This window comes from Pituophis catenifer, unplaced genomic scaffold (assembly GCF_029215685.1).
Source record: "Pituophis catenifer annectens isolate HBS135680 unplaced genomic scaffold, rPitCat1.0.hap2 SCAF_1, whole genome shotgun sequence".
Taxonomy (NCBI): Eukaryota; Metazoa; Chordata; class Lepidosauria; order Squamata; family Colubridae; genus Pituophis; species Pituophis catenifer.
The window spans coordinates 308810331-308824861 of NW_027256881.1; the positions used below are offsets into that span (position 1 = coordinate 308810331).

General features: G+C 38.4%; 1 protein-coding gene across 3 annotated transcripts in view; it reads right to left on the reverse strand.

Moving 5' to 3' along the window:
- SYNE3 (spectrin repeat containing nuclear envelope family member 3) overlaps window positions 1–14531 on the reverse strand; it is a 91041-nt gene that overhangs the window by 36483 nt on the left and 40027 nt on the right. For all 3 annotated transcript variants that reach the window (XM_070931541.1, XM_070931540.1, XM_070931539.1), the window contains exons 8-13: window positions 10019–10193; window positions 7611–7793; window positions 7245–7388; window positions 6020–6154; window positions 2531–2680; window positions 816–979 (exon numbers count right to left, since the gene is read on the reverse strand). In XM_070931541.1, coding sequence (XP_070787642.1) covers window positions 816–979; window positions 2531–2680; window positions 6020–6154; window positions 7245–7388; window positions 7611–7793; window positions 10019–10193 — 951 coding nt within the window. The remainder of the gene's footprint in view (window positions 1–815; window positions 980–2530; window positions 2681–6019; window positions 6155–7244; window positions 7389–7610; window positions 7794–10018; window positions 10194–14531) is intronic.

Consider the following 14531-nt stretch of genomic DNA (forward strand, 5'->3'; position numbering starts at 1 on the left):
CAACATTTATAAATATATTGGTTCTTACTGAGAAAAGTTACTGATGGTTCCCCATTTTGGGAGGAGTGGGAGAATGAAGCACAAAAGGGCTGCTTTTTGGTAGCAATGCCAGCCATCTGGGATGGACTCCCTCAGTTTATTAGATTAGCCCTGACCTTAGCTACCTTCCCTAAGCAGTTGAAAACAAAGCTCTTTGGGGAATAGTTGGGGCTTGATACCTCTTCATTTGCACCAGTTTGGATGTTTTGAATTTTTTGGTTTTTGGTGGATGTGTTTTCTGTTCCTGGATTTTATTAATTCTGATGTTTTAATGTTTGTATTCTTAACACTGCTCAGGGTCCAGTGCAGGGGTGAAATGCTCTTGATTCGGACCGGTTCGACTGAACCGGTAGCAATGGCGGCCGGTGGTTCGGAGAACCGGTAGCAATGGCGGTGCAAGGCTCCGCCCACCTGCCCAGTCGTCGTTACTTCCTGGTTTTAACCCTCTGCTTTTTTACCCTCTGCGCATGCACAGAAGGGTTTGCGCATGCGCAGAGGATGTACGCCCGCATGGCACGTGCACTTCCAAACTGGTTGGGGAAATAAGTAGATTTCACCCCTGGTCCAGTGGGAGTGAAGGAGGATAGAAATTTAATAAATAATAAATAATGTTCTAAGCTGTAGCCAGTATTTAGTACAGTCTACAATCTGGAAAACAGCTGCACAACCCTTTTAAATATTGAACAAGAAGAAAATGACAATACAGTCATTGCATATTCTCCATCCTTTTGTTTTCTCTTTTCACCAGCTGAAACGAAAGTGCAAGAGCCTCTTACCTTGACATTAGGTTTTCAAGAAACTTGAATGAGTCCTTCAGCTTCTTCATTTCAGCCTGAATATTCACAGCTCCCTCTGGAGAAGTATCTTTTATAACCAAATGCCCATGGGCTTCAATGAGATGTAACTGGATCTCTCTACCTGGAAACTCAGTTTGCAATCTCTAAAAGGCACAAGATACAAACACATCAATGTACTGATGGAAGAGAATATTTGCAGTTCACAGTTGAACTGTGGGGTCCTTGGTGCTCCCTGAGCTTGGTGGTTTTCAGATGCAGATGTTTCATTACCAAACTAGGCAATGATCAGTGCACTGATGATGTTACCTAACTTGGTAGTGATACGTCTGCAAGAAAACCACCAAGTTCAAATAGTACCAAGCACTCCAAATCAATGTAGATGATAAATGAGAATGAATGTTTAGGATCATTATTCTATTTGCATATTTAGCTCTGATTCAAATTAATTTTTGTTAACATTTACAGCATTTGTTTCATTAATATAAATGAAAGACAAAGTGCATATCTAGAGCAGGATCTTTGCCATTTGCTATGAAAAGCTGCCAAATATTATTAATGGAATCCTATGTACTGATGACAAACTCTATGTCCAAGAATAGCAGAAATACTCTTCTGAATCAGACCAAGGTCCCCTTTAAACTAGCAATGAAGAATGAACAATGTTAAGGCCACAAATGGCTTTTGGTCTAAGTTCCAAAAATCTTGGAAGTAATCATTTCAAGCTTCTAGTAAGATTAATCGGTTTGTACCTTGGCAGCCTGCTAGAATACACAATTTTTACAGATCACTGTATCCTTCATAGATAAATAGTTTAATAATTTCTTTCCCTTGGTGATATCAGATGTGAATCAAAAAATCAACCAGCAAGAAATGGAAAGTAATATACTTCAAATAATATGGCTTCTCAGCAATGACATTTAGGAGCATATTGTCTCTAAATCTGGAGGTCCCATTTTTATACTGTTGTGTCAACTACATACAGTATTAATTCACGTTCCATTAATACAGATGTATATAAATTTCTCTTGTTTTTAGTGTTCATATGGCCTTTAAAAACAGTGTACTGTATTTTTCAGAGTATAAGACACACCTTTCCGCCCCCGTGAAAGGGGGTGAAAATTTAGGTGTGTCTTATACACCGAATGTAGCCCCGCCCACCCACTGGCCCCCACCCTTTGGCCTCTGCCTCCCAGCAGTTACCTCCTTGTAGCAAGCAGCAAGAAGAAACAGCGTATTTCAGCTTCAACACAGCCTAATTAGCACAAGTTGATTGGATCGGCCTCCCGACTTTTGTGCGTGCCTCTGCTGCTTGCTGCAAGGAGGTAAATTGCTGGAGCATATTTTTGTTTTCTTGTGCTAATCAAGCTATGCTGAAAACGAAAATGAAAATAAAGCAGGCTATTTGCTGTTTGCTCCAACAAGGCAAATTGCTGGGAGGCAGAGGCAGATTTCTTTTTCTTGTTTTCCTCACCAAAAAAGGTAGGTGCGTCTTATAGTCTGGTGCCTCTTATACTCCGAAAAATACGGTAATTCAAAATAAATAGTACTTTCAAAAAACAGTAACATGGCACCTTGCAAATATTTTGCAGATTCCTAGACCTTTCTAGGTGAAATATAAATCTCAGCTGAATCCTCATATTTCTACCCACTGGAAAGCTTGCTAGTAACCTCACAAAAGAAGAAAGGTTCTTTACCTCCAAGTCCAAAATTGCATTGTGAGTTGTAGCATCACAATAATATTCCAGTTTCTGTTTGGTCACAGTAAGCCACTGTTGGAGATCTGATAATTTGTCATTAAAAGCCCAGTGCTTCTGAATATGTTGCTTACTTTGTGCAATCATGATCTGCAAAGAACCACAGGAAGACCCATCGTCATTAATAAGGGAACTCATTGGATTTCTTTCTTTGGATCAAAAAAATTGTGTAGAACCTTTCTTCGTAACTTCCAAAATACACCTTATTATCATCCCCAAAATGAACATACCAAGATGAAGACAGGACCTTACCAGTGCCTTACAGCATCTTCTAGAATCATTCAGCCAGAGTTGTGTTGATATTAATGAGGACTGTTTTTTTTTTTATCATCTCAACAACTCTAAAGGATGCTATAAGTCATCAAAAGCGAAATACGGGTAGTCCTTGTTTACTAACCAGTCATTCAGCTACCCTTCAAAGTTGTGATGGCACTGAAAAAAAGAGACTTGTAGTATGTTTGGTGGTTGAAGCTGTGGCCATTGCAGCATCCCTGCTGTCATGTGAGTATTATTTGGACACTTGGTAATCAGTGTGCATTTACAATGGGTGCACTGTCCCCGGGTCACCTGGTTATTGGGCTACATTTCAATCACTTAGTTATTATTTATTACCCTCACAGACAGCTTCTGATCAGCAATGTGAATGAGAAAGCCAGCAGGAAGTTGCAAGTTGTGGTCATGTGACATCACATTTAACAACTGTGGGTGATCACAGCAGGTGGAACTACTGTCATAAGTCAAGCTCTGATATGTAATTTTTCACTTTACGTCTGCATCACTTAGCAAGAGTGCTAGTTCCATTTGCAGGCAGTAAGTGAAGGCAATCGCTAATTTAAGTCTGCAGTGTTTCCTTAGGACAGAAGTCTTCAAACTTGGCAGCTTTAAGACTTATGGACTTCAATTCCCAGAATTCTCTAGCCAGCATAGCTGGCTGGAGAATTCTGGCAGTTAAAGTCCACAAGTCTTAAAGCTGCCAAGTTTGAGGACCCCTGCCTTAGGAGCACGTTCTATTGAACCTAATACAACTTCCGTCAAAGTAGGCATGCATAAGACCGTACTGCACATTTTATGAGTTCCAGATTCATACTCTATCTTCATTTTATACATTGTTTTCTTATTAAGAAAAAGAATTTCACTAAATTAAAAAAATGTGAAGTAATCTGTTAAGGTGAATGAATATTTAACATAATTTTACCTTCACTAGCAAAAAAATCTAGAGCTGCAGATCTGAATTTGGCCACAGAGTGGTGCTCCACGAATAAAAATGCCTTATGCATCTCTTTCTAATGTACATAATAATGTAATAATGTACATAATAATGTAAAGGAAACGCAGCCAAGGAAATACTGTATTTCTAATATATTATTAATACTTAATTTTTATTGTGCTTCTACATTCATTGTTTTAATTGCTCAGAATCAAATAACTTGTCATCTTTATTTTATAAGTGCATGTAGATTCCTTTACACTTTTATCAAAGCTTGCCTTGGTAAAAGCAGCTTGATTTGCTCACCATTTGCAAGTGAAACTTTTAGATCACATAGCAACAGCTTCAATCACTAAACTTCCATCACTAAGCAACTTCTTGGAAGTAGACTGATGATAAAATTACACACTCCAAGGTTTGCTCTATCATTAGATAGAACAGTCATTTTACATAGCAAATGTTACATAAGATGTAACAAACATAAATTTACTACATTGGCTCCAATTTCTTCCCAATATTGCATTACCTTCTGAATTGTAATGAAAAATGCCAATACAAGATACATCACTAGCTGCTTAGAGAGGACGGTAAAGACTGTGAAGTGATATATAAGTCTAAGTGCTATTGCTATTATAAGAATTAGAATTGAATTGAATTTGAATTTATTAAACTTCTATACCGCCCTTCTCCCAAAGGACTCAGGGCAGTGTACAGCCATATTAAAACACATATAAACTCACAAAATTTAAAAACAATTTAAAACGAATATATAAAATTTGGCCCACAAGGTTAAAAGCTAACACCCGATTTAAAATTCATATTAAGCCAGCCCGGCCTGTTGGAACAAGAGTCTTAAGGGCGCGGCGGAAGGTACGCAGGTCAGGGATCATATGCACCTCTAGGGGCAGCTCATTCCAGAGGCCAGGTGCCCCCACAGAGAAGGCTCTCCCCCTAGGTGTCGCCAGTTGACATTGTTTGGCCAACGGCATCCTGAGGAGTCCCTCTCTGTAGGAGCGTATTGGCCGGTGGGAGGCTATCAGTGGCAGAAGGCGATCTCATATATGCCCAGGTCCTAAGCCATGGAGCGCTTTAAAGGTGGTGACCAACACCTTGAATCGCACCCGGAAGACCACCGGGAGCCAGTGCAGCTCGCTCAGGGGAGGTATTACATGGGTGCGACGTGTCTCCCCCATAATCACCCGCGCGGCCGCATTCTGGACCAGTTGGAGCCTCCGAGTGCTCTTCAAGGGTAGCTCCATGTAGAGAGTGTTACAGTAGTCCAGATGGGAAGGGACGGGACGAGGGCATGAGTGACCGTGTGCAAGGCATAAATCCGTGCGCAAGGCATTAGCATAAATCCAGCTGCCTAGATTCACTTTATTGTGAGATGGGTGGCATAAAATTTAATAAAATCAATAAAATCAATGTTATTCCCCCCTTTATTTACCCAAATAATCTGATCTCCTGAATAATGAGGTCCTGGACTTTGGCTCATTATTATTCATCTCTATTTGGAGCATGTCTGACAAATCATTAAAAGAAGACCTGGAGGCAACATCTCCATAATGGTAACATCTACATAATGATTGGTGGGAGGGTGAGGGCCTATAGAGATGGACCATTTTACTTACTTGTGTTTACCAAAGAACAGGACTGTTATTATTATCATGAAAATTGGGATGTTACCCCACATTTTCTTCTGCTTGTTTGGAATCCCAAGAGGAGTAGAAACCCTGTCATAAGGGTCCATTATGAGCCACAAGAAAAGATGCAGGTTGTATGGGCTGATGAACACGTTTTTTCTGCTTGGCTCTCATCTAAGAAGCATAAGAAGCAATTGCTGCACCAGTGCAATAATTGCTGCGCTGGATGAGAAGCGAAAGATCATCTTGGAAAAACAAAGGAAGTCCAGTTGCCTTTTGAAAGAATGACTGAGAATCTCCATAGACATGCACCAGGGCGAAATCATACAATTTAGGAAAAAAATTAGGGAAAAAACCTCCTTCAACTTGAGTTCAGTTCCTGGTGGCTTCTTGGACCCATTTATGTAGTCATCTTAGCAACAGTAAGTGATTTGTCATTGTCTTCTTTGGTATGTCTGGGATTCCCTGAATGTCTCCCATTTAAATACTAATAAGGCCTGACTCTGCTTAGCTTCTGAGCCCAGAAAAGATTAGCTGAGTGCTGCCATCTTTTGAGAATCCTTCACCAAAATGAGTTACCTCCAATGATCTCTTAAGTATTTGATAGTCAGAAGAACTCTGTTTTATTTTATGCATCTGTGCTGGGTCTGATTGAACAAGTTTCTCTATTTCTTCCATTTGGATTGCACATTCATCCAGGTGTCCTTGAATGTTCTGTAGAATAAAATTGCATTTTGAATAAGTTGCCATGCACGATGCTGTTCAAGGAATCATTGCATACTTGAAAACATCTTAAAAGAACACACAAAGAACCTGTTTGAAAATGCACATTGTTGTATTTCAAAGGGATACATTCAGAGGATAATCTACAAGTAAAAGTTAGTCCTAATCATGCTAACCTATATCCTTAATTGGAGTTGCAGAAAAATGAATAATCTACCACCTCCTAGACTCAAAGCTTATATTCTGCAACATAACCCACTGGAATAAATTTGCAAATGGGGGGGGGGGAGGTTCTATTTTAATTATATCATGCTTTTCCTATATTGGTTTGTGCGTTTTGTGCTTTTTGGTTTCGTTTAACACACTTATTTTAAGATTCCACATCTTTTAGGGCATGAGTGTCAAACTCACAGTGTCATGGTGGCATCACATGACATATTGAGACTTTTTCCCCCTTCGCTAAACCGGGTGTGGGTGTGGCCAGTGCGTGTCACATCCGGCCCACAGGCCATGAGTTTGACAGCCCTGTTTTAGAGTCTTGGTTCTTCACCTGTCAAGACAGGATCAGAAACATGAACTGTAGTGTCCAGACAGGTGGCAACACAGGTGAGGACTAGCAAATGAAATTTATTTTGAAGGAGATGTTTATTCTTTTAATGTGCGTCTTACTTTTTCATCCCACCTTTGCCAATTACACCGGTCCTCTTTTCTTTAAGCTTCACAACAAACTCATAATATTATGAGATAGATTAGGGATGTACACCTTTTTAGTTCCAAAATGGAAAGAAGTGCTGCATCAGAGAACCAGGCATGCTTCCTGTACCAGTTGATGCCTCCTTACAGGAAACACACCTTTTCCTGCCTCACACTGCAGCCATACAGTTTCAAGAAATTAACACTTATTCTTGAAACTGAATGGCTGCTGTGCGAGCCAAGAAAAAGACGTTAAGGAGATACAAGTCTCACTGCTCTAATGCTCCAAAAATGACAGCTTGGGGGCTTTTGTTTGTGTGACACACTATGCCTATTGATGACACATTTTGGAAAGGAATTATTTTGGATGGTTTTTGATGCCACTTACCTCTAGCCTTTGCAACCGGGCTTCTTTACCCATAAGATCTGGCAGCAGTTCTTTTTCTGCATTTAGCTTGACTCTGAGAGCAGACAGCTGTGTTTGCAGAAGCTTGAAGGATGCATCAAAGTCTTTATGCTGTGATACCAAAGCCTAGCCAGAGAGAAAAAGCTGATTTCATGCCAGTCCTGAGAGCATGAATGCTTTCTGCCAACTCACAACACAGACCTGTGAGTACATCAGAATGAAAATAACAACCTGACTGAAGTAAAAACTGAATGATGTATTAATCATTGTAGTTGGTGGTGTATTAATTGCTGCACTATTAAATCACAATTATTCTTCTTATCAGCTGGCTTTTTAGAAGAAGCTTACCTGTAACCTGCTTTTCCTCTGGAGTAGCCCTTTGTGCAGGTTTTCTAATTCCTTTGTAGCATCACTAACTTCCTCCAAGAGTAACTTTGCTCTCTCCTGTTTGAAAATATTGCCCAGGAAATCTTTTTTCATCTGGACTTTCAAGAGTTGTTCCTTAAGATGGGAGCTTTCAACCAGAAAAATCTACAAAAGAGAATAATTGATTGTTATGCATTTATGTCAATCATTTTTATTTTCCTACTTTGAAAATATTTTCCCCAAACAGGAATAATTAGAATAATAATTTTAAAAACCCCAATTACAACTCAGAAATATTATTAAATACGTTTATCAGCATGCAATTTATAACAACATATAAATATGTCAGCGTAATGTATCTTTACCTACAAATATCAGAACAATGCAGCAATGGTATTCTCTGTAACACTAGATGAAAATTGGAAGTTGGACTATGAAGAACCAGGTCAGAAAGTTTGTTGATGCTTTTCAACATTGCTTTTGGAGGGTACTATGGACATCCAAGGAAACAAATAAATGGATAACTGGATCAACCCAGAATTTTCACTTGAACACAAATGACCAGACTCATATTATTTCTCTTTGAATGTATTATTCAAAGACTATTTCTCTGGAAAAAGTTCTCTGTCAGTTTCAATGACAGAGGGTGTCTCATTTGAAGATCTGAAGAAAAGGTTAAGAATAGATCATAGTGGGGAAAAATCTATTTGGAAAGTAATCTCTATATTAACCACATTGATTAGAGACAATGGATTAGACAAGGTTATAAGAGATTGGAAGTCATTTGCGGCCTTTTAGAATGTTAAGTACAATAACAGACTGTTAACAAAGATTTGAAGACTACTTTTGTTTCTGGGGTTACCTATTAACTTTCTCTTTTAAGTGAAGAGATGGTGGGTCGACTTGATAGATGGACAACAGATCAGTGACATCTTTTTATGTAACATAGTATTTTTAGTAAGAAACTATAGATGGCGAAATAGTTGTAGACCTGTTATGCAAGGGGGAGGAAAGTGTATCAGATATTTGAGATATATGTTTCAGCTTTAAATCAAGGTGTACATTTTATGTTGATTATTAATATTAATGATATAGTTGTTATTTGTTCTACACACATTTTATTATTGTTTTTTGCTTGGCTGGTTTATATACAACCGACATCTTTTTTCTTTTTATTCTGTATTTTAATTTTGGAGATGAATATAAAATTATTTTTAAAATAGAAGTAGAAAAACAGTTTTAAAAAAAGAAAGTAACGTCTATGGGGTCACTATGGGCAGGCACCAATTAGATGGCAATCAATCTCTACAAAAATTAAAGAAATATAAAACTGCACAATTTTATACAGATGGCATTGGGGAAAGTTCCTAAAGCTCCTGAAAAATGGGAAAGGGGGAATGTAACTGGAGAGAGCATTTTACAACTATAGTTCTGCTATTAAAGAAGCCTTGTCTTTTTTTTCAGATGAACCAGAGAACAGAGCCTTGGACTCAGAATTCAGAGCTTTATATTTGAGAGAATGGTCTTAGCTATGCAAGGCTTCTAATAATCTCCTACAACTGTTTTCCAACCACATTCTAAGGAAATCCTGGTTTCCTGGTGAGCTTGTGAGGATCTGTAGAGTTCCAGAAGGTTCCAGGACATTGACATTTCAATTTAGGGAGACATAAAAAAGAAATTCCAAAGTGGGCAGGAGGACAAAGTAGAGGAATTGACTTGCTCCAACTGTTATTAGGTGAGAGTTAACTTTATAAGCATTTAGCAGCAAAGGGGGATTTAGGGTGAATGCATGTTGAACTTTTCCCGCTATGCACTATTATAATACGTTCTGGTACAGGCTAGAGATACACTATGATGTTTTTGCAGAGTACACACACACACACAGACACACACATGGACTGTGTGTGTGTGTGTGTGTGTGTGTGTGTGTGTGTGAGAGAGAGAGAGAGAGAGAGAGAGAGAGAGACTAGTCAGACTAATAAATAAATGATAAAACAGACAAAATATATTAATAGGGGTTGTTTGATTTCTAGAACCTTGCATTACTACTATGTCTTTATCTTTTACTTCAACTGTTTATTCCAATATACAATGCTAAATTGTTAAACTTGCTGAAGATTATGACGATGATGGTTAAATTAGCCTGGTATTCAAATATTTATTGATATTTACTTACTGATCACTATTTGACCAGGATGAGGAAAAATGATGCATATGAATGTTCACAATTTACAAGTTCTCCTGACATTGTGATGATTGTTGTACAGGCTAAAAATGTTTCCCATGCAAATACAGAATAGTCTTAAATTCTTACAAGATTACTGTGTTGGTTTATGTTTTGGTTTCTGAACACATCAAGTTTAAGATTCCAAATGTTATAAAGTCATCACCTCAATCTGACGCAGGAATGCATCTGTCAATGCAGGATCAGAAACATGGACTGTGGTGTCCAGGAGTCGCTGAGCTGATGGTTTCCACAGCTGAAACTCCCTCAGGGGGTTTTGGAAGCGCTGCCTCAACTCTGTTTCAATCTCTGTACTCAATTTAAACATTTTCCCCTTCAGACTGAAAAAATAAATTAACAAAATGATGAAGTTTTATTAATGAACTACGAAGAAGGATTTCATTTCTTCCTTGGCAGAAGGGAGAAGTAACTCCCAAGTTGGACTGAAAGGGACGAAAAGCCTGGGCATGTAATCTGCTTTCTTAACACAAAGCAGCTCTTTTTCTGCTTCCTATATTCTCCTGGCTTCTTCTTTCCACAGCTGCCTTTGCCAATCAGATAATCCACAAAACCGTTTTTAGATGCATTTTCTTTGCACCTGCTGCAGGGAATTACAAGAAGCTAGCTGTGCAGCTTGGATTCCCCAATAGCCTCTTAAAGATCAGCTTTAAGATTCACCCACCCACCATCTATTACAGGCCTAGAACAGAAAGACAACAGAGACACTAAAGGGGGAAAATAACTACCAAAAGGTGGATTTTTCCCTTCACAATGACGATCATAGTGATTTTGTTGGTATTTATTCATGTGACTTTGTATCATCTTAATTACAGAGATGGCCTAAGGTATTTACAATTCAAGACATACACCACTGAAATCTAGCTTTAAACTCAGCCATATAGCCATAATATTAACATTATCTAATTTATTTACAAATAACAATTAACAAGAAATATGCACACTAGGTATCAAGGGAGTCCAATTTAGCAGTATTCTCCATTCTGGGATCCCTTAGTTAGGTAGGCTGGCACAGTGCATCATCTTGTCTGCATTTGAACTAACTTATTTAGTAGGTTACTGAAATAATATTGAATCATATACTCACCAATGAGGTGGATTTACATAATAAGGCATGTGATCAAGGTTAAAATTTAGCAGCTGGAGCAAGACGTGCAGCCACAAGTTTAAGTGTGTTTATTGTAGAATACCCCCTTTCTATATATTATATTGTCTGCATGTACAAAATATTGGATTTAAAATATGAGGTTGGGATGATAGATCTTTTTATTTCCCCATTCTGCTCTTAAAAAGGGGCAGCCATGAAGCAGAAAGTTCACTCTGATTTGACAGAGTTAACAGATGTGTTTTGTGGCTTCTCCTCCACCTAATTTTAGTATTACTGTCAAAATACTCTTTAGAATGAACTAGCTATACTTGAAACTGTGTGGTGAAAAATACCTAGAAAATGTAGCTATGTATCCGGTTCAATTCCGAAAAGCACAGTTTTGTTACTGTTTAAAAATTCTTCAGTGATTTTGTATTAAGAAGTTATTTTCAGTTTGCCTCTGAGCATACCTGGAAACAGCGTTTTGTGTGAACTCTGATTCTGTTTGTGTTTTAGTTAAAAAAAATACTGGTTTATGTTTAAATCTGAACAAAATTAATCTCATCCTCTCTGCAGGTGTCTGGCTCCTTCTATCCACTGACTGAAAAAGAAAAACTTGTTTTTACTTGCTGAAAATTCCAACCTGCTTGTGTCTCTGGCTCACAACCTAAGGCACAGCTTATTTTTAATTTCATTCTCTAGCTTGAAGGGACCTGGCAGGCAGTAATGGCCAATACACAGGTTTTTAGAAAACAAACATAAAGCTTTCCTTAGGAAACATATTTTGTTTTCAGTTAAACAAAACAATAGAAAAGGGATTATCCCACTCAGCATGCCACAATGCTCTTGTGATAGTAGCTATCCTATAAGGACAGTCTATGTTTAACATACTTTTGGAAGAGCACAAGTCCTTTGATCACTACCTTCACTACCTTCACTGTTGTTTCTTCTGTCTCTTCATAATCATTAGTGAGATTATCATTTCCTACAAAGGAAGCAATGCCTCTTTGGAAGATGATACCAATGATCTGTCATCTCTACTGTGGCAAATGTTCAAACATTCCATTCTTACTTTTCCTCACTGGCAAGAATCCCAGACTTGCTTCCTTAACTCTGAATTAATGTTTCTCCTGCAGTAACTAATTTCATTAACAGAAAGCCTTTTTAGCTTGCCAAAACAGTCTATGCTTATCACAAGAAAGCCAGTATTTAGATACAAGCAAACATTTGTCTGTGCCTTAACCAGCTGTTGACAACCCTTTTCCCAGATCTGAAAAAAAAGATTATGCAAATAATTTCCTGACTGCATTTAGCATGGAAGCAAAAATGTTTTAGTAAAGCTAGAAGCGGGAGGGGGGACTATGTCTATCCAGAAAAACATGCATGGAAAAAAATCAGGAAAGAACACATGGAGAAGAAGCCTTCTTATCATTACTGTTGCTACCTGCATAACATTTGGCTAACACCTCTGATAATATGTACAATTGTACATATATACACAAGTACAAGACAGCACACAATAAGATAATGACTTATATAGCGTGAGCCAGTGATTCAATTATTTTGCTCCATTTTCAAAGAATCCTGCCATGTCCAGACTTCCAAAAAGCAGGAGGAAAAGTAGGATACAAAGTTAACTAGAATGATTTTTCCTTCCCTTTTCCTTTCCTCTCTCTTCATTGTCCCTTGTATCATCCATAACAAGACAGCAGTGCAAAAAGCAGATATGGTAAGTATTTCTTACTTTTCTCAGAAGATTATTCAAGATGACTCAGTATTATCAATATTAACTAGTTTTCTGGCTAGTTTTCTGATGACTTTTCTAGTTGGACAGAGTTTCATTTTGGAAACTGGTAGTTGTACAACTATAGCTTTTCCTAATCAAAAGCTACTGATAAAGAAAAGCTACAAAATCAACCCATGAGTAAGATCTCAAAGATGAAATAAATCGACATTCTTTCTATATCAAATAATGAATGGGACCCACCACCATTTCAGGAAAGAGTCATAATGCAACAATACAGCTTCCGATGCAGAGAACTTGGATTCAATACCTGGTCTCTTACAGGTAGAACTGAGAAAAATTTAGTCTGAAATTCTGGTGAGTTACTGTCAGTCAGTAGAGGGTACAGAACTAGATGACCAAAGAACTGATTCCATAAAAGGCATTTTTGTATGTTCACCAATGATTTATCCTGAATCACCAATGTCACTATCTGCCAAGAAAAGTCAGAAAGCATATCCTAGGAATGTGGATAGCAAATGTCTCTAGAGGACATGAGAGCATAAACCACATTATATGCCTCTTTCCAAAAAGTTGGAATATTTTCAGTCTTCAGGTGGTTTTTTTTTTTTAAGAGCTGTAATATAATGATAAAGGAACCGATTTAATGTTTAGGAAGACGTGAAAAAGACATTTATTTGAACAGCCAGATGAGAGGGGTATTTTGAAAGCAGATACAGGTTTCCTTATATTACATCCAGTGGTGGGTTTCAAAATTTTTTACTACCGGTTCTATGGGTGTGGCTTGGTGGGCGTGGCTTGGTGGGCGTGGCAGGGGAAGGATACTGTAAAATCTCCATTCCCTCCCCACTTCAGGGGAAGGTTACTGCAAAATCCTCATTTCCTCCCGATCAGATGGGACTTGGGAGACAGAGAATAGATGGGGGCGGGGCCAGTCAGAGGTGGTATTTACCGGTTCTCCGAACTACTCAAAATTTCCACTATTAGTTCTCCAGAACTGGTCAGAACCTGCTGAAACCCACCTCTGATTACATCTGCCCAAATTCCCTTCCTGAGAGGATTACTATGGAGTGATTGCACTGAAAAATACCTGATTATTTTCCATTCATACACATACTTTGGTGCCTACATTCTACCTATTACATGGGTGTTATTTCATAATGTTCCATCTGGAAACTGAAAGCCAATTAAAATAAGCAACTTCTCACCAGGGCTGGGAGATCTTTGACATGCCTCTACAAATCTCTCTTTCCTACGATGTGGGGGAAAAAAAATCCAATCTGGATGGCAACCAACTACATTTGAGCCAGAGTTCCACAATGGTTTGTCCATATTGGGGCTGAAGAATCCAGGTTTAAATCCCCATCCAACCACGGGTGAACATGAGCCAGTTATTATGTTTCAGCCTGTCTCCACAGTATTATTATGAGATGAACTATTGCAGGAAGTGAGGGAAACATATAAAAGGTGTTATGTCTAGCAGGGTTTAGTTATAGTTGTAGTGTTGTTATTGGATGAAACCGATGACGTCATCAGCACGGAAGATTCTTTTGTTAGCCATTGGCTAGAGCAGTTGAGCTATTCATATATAAGAGCTGTCAACTGCCATTTTCTAGCTGATCAGTTACAGTTACAGTTACATGGTGAAGCAATAAAGAGTTACAGTTACAATCGTGAGTGCCTCAATATATATTGCAACAATATAACACTGGCGACGAAGGTGGGATGTTCCTGAGGTGAATTGAGAGCAGAATCAGCATTAAAAGAGTGTGAGTCACCCAATACACAAACCACCAATCCACGAAATGGCTCCTCCAACTTTCGCCCCAT